The 12,478-nt window shown below is 42.0% G+C and overlaps 1 protein-coding gene across 2 annotated transcripts in view; it reads right to left on the reverse strand.

The window, feature by feature from the left end:
• Positions 1–12,478, reverse strand: part of WARS2 (tryptophanyl tRNA synthetase 2, mitochondrial) — a 66,135-nt gene that overhangs the window by 33,565 nt on the left and 20,092 nt on the right. The window contains exon 2 of one of the 2 annotated variants that reach the window (XM_080647999.1): positions 1,125–1,382. The exons of the other annotated variant lie outside the window; for it this stretch is intronic. Within the exon in view, the coding sequence (XP_080504125.1) occupies positions 1,125–1,382 (258 nt within the window). The remainder of the gene's footprint in view (positions 1–1,124; positions 1,383–12,478) is intronic. 2 annotated transcript variants of the gene reach the window in all.

Here is a 12,478-nt window from a genome sequence, read left to right on the forward strand (position 1 = left end):
GGGGATGCGGCCTGAGGTCCCCTGTCAACCCCTGCCGGGTGGGGGAGGGCATAGTCTCAGGTCCCTGCTGATTGCTCGTTAAGGCTCCTTATGGGAACTTGGCTTCAGCTGTGGGTGCAGCCATCTTTGTGACGGAGTGATGGTCAATTAGCATATTCCCTCTTTATTAGATAGGATACTTCTGCATGAGAATGGCTCTCAGGAGCAAAAGCCTTCAGTTTCAGAATAAACCATCAGGAGTAACTTACCATCCTCCCCCGCGAATAAATGAAACTTTATGGCCATTATAAAGGACTTATGTCTAGGCACTCCTTCCTAGGCACTCTATGGGCACTAGGCAAGCACAGTTTCTATTCTCACTATTAAAACGGTGATGAGCTACTATGTGGGATGGTGGTTTATGGCCACCAAACATATCATTCCTTGGCTGGGGCTTTGCCATAAGGTGAAAGCAGATATGTAATGAGGACGTGATCCATTTAATATTTTCATATTTTTTGCTCGGGAATCTCTTAAGGGCCCTGTCTCTAGGCAGGCTATCTTCCTGTCCCAGAGTAAACAGATTCGTCCGCAGTGAAGACAGGAGTCAGTATTTGGCTCTGTTCGAAGCCTTTCCTGGCTTGGACTCAAGTCACTGGACATTGCCTTCCAAATTTCCCAGCTACTTCTCTCAAATCTTTTCAAAAGCTATTATACGAAGAATGAACAATGGGACTTCTAAATGCAATGCCCAATAAAGCAACATTGGAGTTACGTAAGCCACTGGTCGCTAAATTCTATCCTTGATCCCCAGGAGATTAGGCAACAGTATGAAGTCATCAGTTTGAATGCAACCCAGTACAGAAAACAATTCCAGGGTCAGAAGTACTAATAAGACGCAACTTTTGGTATATGAAGCACTTTACACTGACCATGTATGGTAGGGGAAAAGTTGAAAAAATACCACTGCATTATAGTGATACTTAATGATATGAATACAAGGAAAACATTTAAATGAAACAATCACATTGGAGGAAACACCTCTAACCAGTTTTTTAAAAACTGAGCTAGGTAAACCCATTCAAAAATTTCCTCAAAAGAATCTGAAAATAGAAGTGTTCTGGGTTCCCATCTGAGAAGCTGACCTGAGATTGTTGGAAAAGGATGCTCTTCTCTGGGTTTATGCCACAGGCAAGGAGAGCCGCAGTCATGTCCAAGATGCTCTGGCGTAGGACCGCTGGGTCTTGGGGGACAGTGATGGAGTGCAGGTCAACGATGCTGTACAGCACGGAGCCGGGCTCGTTCTGTAAGCTCACCCAGCTTTCAATGGCTCCCAGGTAATTGCCCAGGTGGGGGGTTCCTGTGGGCTGAATGCCAGAGAATACTCGCCTCACGGCATCTTTCTGGAACAGAGGAAAACAGACATATTTGCTTCTGGGGTAGACTCCACGAATCTTATGTCCAGGTTACCATAGCTACAATGGCTAGGCTTATTTTTTTAAACTGTAATCTTGACAGTCATCATTCTTATGTGTTTGTTTTGTGCCTACTCTGTGCAAAGCACAGTGTTAGGTGCTATTAGGGACAGAAAATTATATTTAAAATGTGGGGTTTGCCCAGCAGGCGTAGCTCAGTGGTGGAGCATCGAACTATGAATCAGGATGTCATGGTTCGATTCCCGGTCAGGGCACATGTCCAGGTTTCAGCTCGATCCCCAGTGTGGGGCGTGCTAGAGGCAGCTGATCAGTGATTCTCTCTCATCATTGATGTTTCTATCTCTTTCTCCCTCTCCCTTGATTTCAATTTTTTATTGAAATCAATAAAAAATATATTTTAAAAAAATAAATAAAACATGGGTTTTTTTGGACTCAAAAACTTACAAAGACGCATATACAAAACGGTTTGCATTCCCCAAGAGAATGCAATGTAATTGGAGAGAGAGGATATGTTTATGAAAAGATAAGAGTACAATGTGGCAACATGACCTTGATCAGTTTGGAAAGATAAATAGTGGGGTAAGGCGGGAGTTCACAGAAAGAAAAGATGACTGTGGATCCAGTGAGAAAGACTTCAGACACAGAATCAAATTTCATTGGAAAGTAAAGGGACTTCATGGGTTTTTCATGCGATTTCATCCATTTTGAAGTAAAGGCAATGAAGGCCATAGATTAGGGATAAAGGCTACTATTTACTTAATTCAGTTTTCTCTAACAATAATTGCCGATGTAATATCAGCAATATTATATAATTAAGTGTATATATTAAATGTAGTTAATTATATAATTAATAGAATTAAGTGTGCAGGATCTTGGGCTAGAAATTTGGAAACCTACACTCTATTTCTAATATTACCTCTTGATAAAGTTACTTAACTTTTTCATACTTCAGCTTTTTACTTTGATAAATCGTACTTGGTTTTTTATTCCTTCAAAAGAAGTTACCCATCGTTGGCCCTTTACACTTATTACTCAAGATGATTTAGAATCATCTTGTCAAATTCCAAGAGAAAAGAAAATTGTTGGGGTTTTTGATCAGATTACGTGGAGCCTATAGATTGCTTTGAGGAGAACCAACATCTTTGTACAGTGGGTCCTCCAATACAGGAAACACTTAGCATGTGAGTGTCTAAGGTAAAACCCGCGGCTGTAGTTGATAGCATTGTGTCATGTAATTGCAATTTGCTAAGAGACCAGAAGTTAAATGTTCTCACTAAAACAACAACAACAACAAACCCACAAAAAACAAACAAATAACATAAATATGTGAGATGATGGCTATGTTACTCAACTACATGGGGGAAATCCTTTCACAATTATATCATATTAGCTCCATGCTCACTTAAATATCTTACAACTTTATCAACTATATCTCAACAGAGCTGAACTTTAAAAAAAGTAACATTAAAAAGCCCTTATCTTTATACCTGCTAGCTCCTAAGAGAGATATGTGAGTGCCAAGGCTATTTATATTTGCCTTTCCCGTCCCCAGGAATTCCAAACACTACAAATACGGTCTGTTTTCCCCATAGCTGCTCACTTTTCTCTCTGCTCCTGAGATAGCCCTAAAGTAGAATGCCATGTCATAGGTCCAAAGTTGCACTTGATCTAAGCACTCAGGAGACCTAAAAGATTTTTGACTCTGAGAATATGAAATATATCTTCCAAGTAACTGCAAACAAATATATCTTACCAATTAAAACCACACACACACAAAATAGGCCTGCAAATGACTAACTCCCCAAATCATAATTTAGAAATACTTCATAGTTGAGAACTGAGGCTCAGGGAGCAGAAGAGAAAGAGGGAGGGGGGGAGGGCAGGGAGGGAGGGAGGAAGAGATGGAGGGAGAAAGAGAGAGGAGTTAGCATAGAATAAGTACCTATCACTGAGGCTTCCTCCAGTACCTTGAGACCTTAACCAGCCCTGGGTTCCTGATATGGGAATAAGCAAAGGAGCTTTCAGTGTGGTAAAAATGATTAATGGGCGTTAGGGTCTGATTGATGAAGGGAGAAAGCAAAGCAGAAAAACAAGCTCTGAATTTAATAAACGGAAGAGAGAGAAAAATACCATCCAGAAATACTTGACCTAGGATTAAGAGAGACTCTTTATGTTAATGTAAAGAGTTATGAAGAGTAGAAATATCAATCTGGAAAAAAAAAAAAAGGAGTAGGAATATTTCCACATCAATCCCTCCATGGTCCAAGTAAGGACTTATTCCCCAGGAGAAATGGAGAAACTAATTCTTGAGAAAACAAGAAGAGAAAAGCATCAGAGGTCAGACAGAGGGAAAAAGGAATCGTGATCAGTGGGACAGGCCTGAACAGGATCTAATACATCTTTTTCATTCTCTGGTTTCTGTGATTTTATATGTCCACGCAGAGGGAATGATGTTATCAAGAAATAAGAGCAACAAGAAATGTTCCGTTCAGTGTTTAAGCAGCCATTAAGCAAACACAGCCTGTAAATGAGAACTGGACTTTTGGTCTTAAAAATATACAGAGAGCATCCTGCTCTTCTGCAGTGAGTTTATGTTCGCGTCTGTTCCCGGGCAAGAGTCAGCAGGCAGCCGGGCGGCGTGGTGGGGGAGATACGCCCGGTACCATGAAATCACAGGGCTGGAATGTGGAGTTTGGATGGGGGTTCTGTGTTCAAAAGCACTAGAGTTGGGGGAGGGGGGAAAGCCTGGGCTTCCCAGCGGACTGGAGGCAAACCACAAAGAAAAGAGCTTTAGGACTAGCCACAGGCATTCACTCACTCATGGGAAGCCTGGAGCATCAACCTACAATCCCATCACAGAGTACTGAGAGTACAAAAAGGAGCATTTTCACAAAACAGGGCTTCATTTTTATTTCAGGTGTCTTTCCTTAACAAATGCCACTTCCAACCAGTACAGTGATTGGCTCATTTTGTAACAGGACCAGCATTCCCAATGGGCAGCTGCAGCTGAAATGTTCCAGAAGAGAGGGTGGGTGTGCGAATCAAAGGGAGAACATACTGATCAATCTGGCAGATGTAGCTAAAACCTGAAGGTACAGTGCATATGCAAAAATCATAATTATCTTAATTTTAACTACTGCACCCAAATACAATTGAAAAATCCCAAGCTGCTAATTATGGGAAAAGATAGTTTTTGTCATTAACTAAATAGAGCTTCTGTCTTTAATCGCAAGTGAATAAAATACATTAAAAGGAGGCTGCCTACTAGCTTTGAAACTCAATGACGGTGGGAACCAGACATCAACAAATGATTTCAAGACTCATTACAGAATCCTGCTTACATCCAGCTGCAATGTCAATTGTTCATCACACCTGTCTCAACCAGAGTCAAAGGTAAACCAAAAACTTGGCTGAACAACTACTATGTCCAATTGGTCCTATGAATAGCATGTTATCACAGATTGTGATAAAGGAGTAATCAGCCTAGCCCAGGGGTGGGCAAACTTTTTGACTTGAGGGCCACAATGGGTTCTTAAACTGGACTGGAGGGCCGGAACAAAAGCATGGATGGAGTGTTTGTGTGAACTAATATAAATTCAAAGTAAAGGAGCAGAGGGGAGAGCAAGAGAACCCTCCGCTCTTTCAGCTCCACAGGCCGGATAGGACAGCCGAACGGGCCGGATCCGGCCTGTGGGCCGTAGTTTGCCCACAGCTGGCCTAGCCAGTGTGGCTTAGTGGTTGAGTGTCAACCTATGAACCAGGAGGTCATGGTTCAATTCCTGGTCAGGGCACAGGCCTGGGTTGCAGGCTTGATCCCCAGCAGAGGGCGTGCAGGAGGCAGCCAATAGGTGATTCTCTCTTGTTTCTATCTCTCCCTCTTCCTTCCTCTCTCTGAAATCAATCAAAAAATATTTTTTTAAGTAATCAACAATAGTGTCAACTAATTGGGATGAAAGTCTCTTTCTGTAAGTCTATTTATTCTGTATGTAAATAAAATATAGAGCTTAACACTCTCGCTCCTTAGTTCTCTGTTAGCGTTTCTCAATTCTAGCCTTTATGTCATCCAACTATCTCAATCCTAGGCTCCTCGAATATCTCCTCAAAACTCTTTAAAATGTGTCCACTACCAATTAGTGATTTAAGAGCTGAAACAGAGCCGACCCTGCATAACAAAATAGCACTTCAGCTGGGAGGACCCAGGTGCTGTGTCTTTGAAGCTTTCTTTGGCCGCGGCTCAGCATTGTTCTGCCGCAGTCAGCTCTTTCTTCCAGAAAATACAGGAGCCCGGCGTCTGGAGAGAAAGTGCTGACTCAGCACCAAGAAAAATGGGTTTGTTTCTGCTTAGAAATGAAACCAGATGCTCAGATCTGGGAATCAATATAGTAAATATTAATTCAGTATAAGAGAAAGCAGGTCATAAATGGCCCCCAAACAAGAAATAATATGTAGGTCAACAATTAAAACAGAAGGAAAGATTGTTTTTTAAAAAGGGGGAAAATTACCTTTTTTAAAAAAACTGCGATTTTCTTAAGGGCGTAGGTGATAAGCACTTGGTACCTATTGTTAGGCCAGTAAAAGAATTTAAAAGGAATAAACCTGAGTTTTAAAAGTTTCCTAGAGACTTATTTAAGCCATTTCCAAATATTAAGAGCTGGGCACCTTTTCCCTGTGTGCCTGTGCTGGCTGTCCTTCCATCAGATGATGGAATGCTCTCACACAGACTTTCCCTTCTCGGGGGAACATCCACTATCAGAACTTCCCTGGCACTTGCCATCCTCATCTCAGGTGATGAACAGAAATCACTGGCCGCACTTCCCAGGGAAGGACAGGCAAGGTTACATAACCTGCACAGACAGCAGATCTGGATCCGAGCTCCCCCTCCGTCTGTCTCCTTCCTTCACGCAGGGCTGCATCCAGATAGCATTTCCTGACTTCAAGCTTGGCTTAGCCTGGTCTTGAGGAACCCTCGCTCCCACCAACACCTCCCCTCCACCCACACACTTCTCAGAAGGGGAAAGCGTGCCACAGAGAGGTTTACCAAAAGGCCAAGGGCACACAGCAGCTGGGACCAGAATTCTGAACTCCAGAGCTCTCACTCTCTCCTCCCCTCCCTCCTTCCCCTCCCTCTCTCTCTCCCAGAGATTCCTGCCCCCCTCCCTCTCCCAAGAACCCTTCCCTCCCTCCCTCCCTCCCTCCCTCCCTCCCTCCCTCCCTCCCTCTCCCAGGGATCCCTAGCCTCCCTCTCTCTTTCCCCAAGCAGAACAGACCCCTCCTTCACCAGCTCCTCATTACTGCACATATCACACTGGTAACTTGGTAAATATTTTCTTATTTGCTTAGTAAATATTTTCCCACCTAGAATACGAGCTCCTCTAGGCCAGGGGCTGTCTCTCTCATCTTTACATCCCAGTACATAGCAGTGCCAGGTACATTGTGAGCACCTAATAAATGTTAGCAGAATGAATGACAAATCTTTTCCCCCCACTTTGGCTCCAAATGTAAAGGGCAAAATAACTGTAAACAAAATGGACCAAATGTTCCCGTTATAGGCAGTTCTTGAACAAGCTATGTTCTAAGAGCTTGTTTGCAAATTGGTTTTCTGAAACGCACAGACTCAACTCTTTAAATGGTGGTTAAGCTCCTGGAAGGCAGCCCATGGAAGCCTCCATGAGCCCACAGTATTCCAGAAGAATGATTTTAATATCCCATTTCAGCTCTACCTAAACACCATTCATAAAATGGTTTCTGTGGGAAGATGAACTCCAACTTCGATTTGGGACACCAGAAACCCACCCAGTGGCGGCTCTGACAGTGAAGTCGAAAGGGCTTAAGGGGAGCAATCTGATGTGAAGACAAGGTTGCATTTGCATATGGAACAGACTTCAAAAATTAGACCGTATGATCACTAAAAGTGGGGCAACATGCCAAAGCTTCCTCAAGCATCCATTAGCTTTCCTTCACTGGTACAGTGAGGACAGCCCTGGGGGCAGCTGCCCGGGCCACGTGGAAGAGCAGAAGGAAGGCGAAGCCAGGCTCCGGACCCTTCAGTATGTGCTAGTACCCTGTACCAGCAGCAGCACCAGATCAGGGAACGTGTTAGAAATGAAGCCGGCCAGTGTGGCTCAGTGGTGGAGAGTGACCTATGAACCAGGAGTTCACCGTTCGATTCCTGGTCAGGGCACATGCCCGGGTTGTGGGCTTGATCCTCAGTGTGGGGTGTGCAGGAGGCAGCTGATCAATGATTCTCTCTCGTCATGGATGTCTCTATCTCTCTCTCCCTCTCCCTTCCTCTCTGAAATCAGTAAAAAAAATTTAAAAAAAGATACAAATTTCTTTGTCCTCACCCAGAAGTATCATAGCAGAAATTCTAAGTGTGAGCTTAATCCAGAAGAAGAAATGAGAAGAGTTAGGCAACCTGGGCTTGAACAAGCCCTCAGCTCATTCTGATATAAGCTCCCGTTACAGAGGGATTTAGGGGCACCAATGTCTATGCTTCAAATTCCTTTCAACTATGTAAAATGAGGTCCAGATGAAAACACTAGAAATGGAAAAGGGAAGACATCTTCTTAGCCAACAGTTCTGTCTTGGCTGCACAGTGATCAGCTGGGAGCTTTAAAAAATACCGATGCCTGGGCCCCATCCTCAGAGATCCTGATTCAATCAGTCTGGGATTTGGCGTGAGCATCGGGATTTTTAAAAGCTCCCCAGGTGATTCTAATGTGCAGCCAAGATGGAAAAACCACTGCTCTAAGCCAACTACTACACAATCATTTTCTGCAGCTGCCAATCTGCTAGGAAACACACACAAATAAAATAAAAAGACTGTAAAAATGTGAAAAGTAAGTCCACTTATAATTTACATTTCAAGGCAACACAATCCCTGAGACTGTTATGTATTAACAAGTGATCAGAGGCCTGCTTGGCTTCAGGCAGTTCTGATGTCCCATTCAGCAGCCACCGGTCAGCAGATTTGAAGGTGTGCTTATAGCCTCTAGGGTGGGGAGAAGAGGCACCTGTGACAGGTAAGCACACCACCTTCCACGGTTAAGTGAACTTACTTGGCAATGTCCAGTGCCATAAGTCCTTATGGCTCAGGGATTCAGGGAGCCTATACACCCCGAACTTCACCAAGAAAATAATCCCACTAAGAAGGTTTTGACCTCAGAATTGTAATGGATAGAAAACAAGCATTTCTGCAAAAAAATCCTCTAAAGCCCTCTGATCCCTATCAGAGAGTCTGAATTCAACACTCCAGCAGCTGTGAGTCTCACGTTAGCTCAATCAGATGACCAAAGCCTGGACTAACAACAGGAGGTCTTGGCTAAGTGAAGCTGAGATGCCAAAAAGTCTTATACACACGTATGAAGCAACTCCATGACCATCTCCAGTGTTCTGAACCTCTGAGGAGAATTTGTTACAAAGTACTCATAGTCCAGAGGGGAAAACATTTCTAAAGTTATTTTCATGGCATAAAGATAGTTCAGAGAGAGAGAGAGAATATGAATGACTTGGCTCTCTTGGGTGTCTTGACCACTACTAGGAGAAAGAAGTCTCCTTTTCCAGCAACCCATGGCTCCTTTCTCATCATCCAACCTGTAGCCGGATACAATCCCCAGGGCTGTTTTCAACATTCACATCAGTTGAGACCCTCTGTCAGCTCAGGTTAACTCAACTTTAGACTAAGTTACAAAAACGGCGAAGGCAAGCAGTAAAATATGATAAGGATAATTTGTGTGGTTATTAACCATGGTTAAGAAGCAAGCTCTAGCTCTGGGTTGAAGTTCTGTCTCTATTACTTATACGGCCTTGAGCATCCTCACAGGGTGGCTGGGGGACTAGAATGAGATTATCAGTGTGAAGTGCTTGGTGCCTGGCATGCAGTGAACAATCCATAAATTAGCTGACCATTTAGGAAGGTAAAAAATTTAAGTGTCACATATATGTAATTGTATATATGTATAACTTGAATTTACTGGGGTGGCATTGGTTAATAAAATTATGTAGGTTTCAGGTATACAATTCTACCACACATCATCTGTATATTGTATTGTGAGTTTATCACCCCAAGACAAGTCTCCTTCCATCACCATTTATCCCTCCTTACCTTCTTTTACCTCCCCCCCACACCCCTTCTCTCTGGCAATCACCATACTGTTGTCTGTCTATATATATGAGTCTTTCTTTGCTTAATCCCTTCATCCTTCTCACCTAGCCCCTGACCCCATCCCCTGACAGCTGTGAGTCTGTTCTCTGTATCCATGAGTCTCTCTCCACTTCATTAGAAACAAAAGAAAAAAATACAATTGGGACTACATCAAACTAAAAAGTTTTTGCACAGCAAAGGAAATAGTGGAGTTAGGACTTGAACCTAGACAGATCAGCTTCAGCTGTCTATACTGCAGAGGGAGACTAGGAGGATGTAAGCAAAGCATTCAAGTAATTGTTTGCTTTTACCCCTCTGATCCAATAAATGATGCTATCCTTCTAGAAAGTATGACCTCAAATCTGCTTTAATTTTACATTATTATGTACTTCTAAGGAGACGGGTGGTGTTCTCTCTCTCTCTCTCTCTCTCTCTCTCTCTCCTCACAACAAAGATAACTGCCCTGTGTAGGTCTTGTTTTCACTTAGAAGTGGTGGTCGGCACCAGGGCAGGTGACAGGGACAGTAGTTCTTATTCATCTGGGCAGCAGCTTCCGTGCTAATTCTAAACACAGGTGGTGAGAGAGACAGCCAACGGAAGGGGGAAGGAATCACCGCTGACATGTGCAACCGGGAAGATTGATGGTTTCCCTCTCTCCTTTTCCCCAATGCGCCGGCCTGGGGGCAGAGACGCGGGCGCTGCTGTGCTGGGGACAGTGAAACACACAGCGTAGTGTCTACCTTGCTGCAACGCTGATTAATGAGACTGAAATGACACAGAAAGCAGGCAGCGCTCCGGCCAGGGAATACACAGGCCTTTCTTTCTTTAATGATTTCCACAAAAGCAGTTCCCATAAACAGCCGGACTTGAACTGGAGTACCCTGTGGCTTGAGCGTGGCAGGGGTGTATTTGGAGGAATGCGCCGAGCAAAGGGTGAGGGTGGGAGGGGAGCTTGTAAGGAGTAAATTCACTTATGATCGGGTGGGTACAAATCATAATGAATGAATTCCCCTCCTCTATCTGTTTCCAGGTAAGAGTTATTCACATACTCAACTTAATGTAGAGAGGCCTGAGAGGACACTTTCACGAAGATTTCCCTGCTAACAACACTCTTGGTGTTTTGAGCTGGGAGATAATATCATCCATTTTTCATGTTCTACCGTAGCTACATAATGTATACGTTAAAACAATTATTTCTCTTTGAGAAAAGAGGAATTTTAACACCAAATATTATTTCTGGTACTTACTATCAAGTATCTATTGGGCATATCCATTTGGAGGTCCCACCAGCAGCTCTTCAAACTTAATACCATATCAAAAATAAGTCTAATCATGTCTATGATTTTTTTTGAAGCTCCTTAGGATTCTTATAATGCTTTGTATGAAATAAAGAAACTTAAGGAGAAAACAAGAAAAATTCATATTTGGAAAGCAGCATCAGCTGATCATGAATTCGTATCCCTTTTTATGTTGGAAAGATTATCTGAATAATCTCTGGGAGCTCTCGATGATAGGCCACGACGTTAGGGAACAAAGAGTCCACCACATTTTGACATGCCACGTAGCTTCCTGTGTGTCGCATTTCCGGGCCTCTTACACAGGTCTGAAAGTGTACGTACGTAGATGCAGGAACTGTGTTGTCAAAGAAGTATCGGTATTGGAGGCATTTCAGAATTTTCAATTCCTCACACTTACCAATAAACCTTAGAATTTCCCACAATCGAGTGCTTAGCTCTTACTGTAAAACTTCACCATCACGGTCAATTTTCTACTCCTATTTAACGGTGACATCACAATTCTGATTTGTACTCACTCTGTGTGTACATGTATGTGTATATCTGAGTGTATAAAATAAATCAACAGTCTTCAGTCAGTTGTCTCATTGTGCCTACTAAAATTCAAGAATATTTCTTTAATTACAAGAGCCTTCCCTTTCCTGATTGTTTACACAAATTGGTGACTTTTTTCTCATTTTGGTATTAAGTTGCCTCACCATGTATTGTGCAAGCTGAAGAAATAATTATTTTATCAGGAAGGTAATGTAGCATTATAGTTTCATTCCTCTAATTCCAATGATTTCATTTGGAATTTGTGCATTCCTGTACTAATAAAGTTGTGAATGTATAAACCATAATAATGATCCTCCTTTATATTTTAGTTTGATTTCCAATAACTCCAAAAAATTGCCTTTATTCGCCAATGAGTATTTATCATGTCCCCTTTGAGGTTAATGCTGTTTTCCAATTAGCTTTCAACTCTGATTTTGCTTTTATATATTATGTAGTTTATATGGGTATATTCTATTTTTGTAAATATGCTTTAGTGAAAAATGATAATTTTTCAACAGCATCACCACAAAATCAGCACTCACACTGAAACTATAATGATTTCAAATGCAATTTACTTCTGAGTTTTTCAGACCACTTGCTCTCCAATTGGAAATGTTTTACATTGTACATAATTCTCTTCTATGAATAAATTACAGTGGGTAAAATAATTAGTACTCTAATAGGTAAAATAATTAAGTAGGTAAAATAATTTAGAAAAGAATTAAAATAAATAATAGAATATTGCTCTCATTTTCAACAATTTCAATCCAATGGTTGAAGGTACATCATTTTTCATCTCCTTATTATTGAACAATTATTAATCACAAAATACTTGATACCACAAGTGACACCTCTGGTTGTCAAAAGCAGCAACACTTTGACATTTTTGTGAAAAATAACATTGACTTTTATTTTGATCTTACTATCAAATAATCATAGTTATTGAGAAAGTGATAGCAAATGCTCGAATCTGAGCCACCAAACAGCAAAAAGAGTGAGTGACTTTCTTTATTTTCCATCTTCATGAGGACTTTTTTAAAGCACTGTTGCAGAAGAGAATAGCCCAATGCCCTTTCAGATGATTTATGTAA

This window comes from Plecotus auritus (genome assembly GCF_963455305.1).
Source record: "Plecotus auritus genome assembly, chromosome: 12".
NCBI classification, from domain to species: Eukaryota; Metazoa; Chordata; class Mammalia; order Chiroptera; family Vespertilionidae; genus Plecotus; species Plecotus auritus.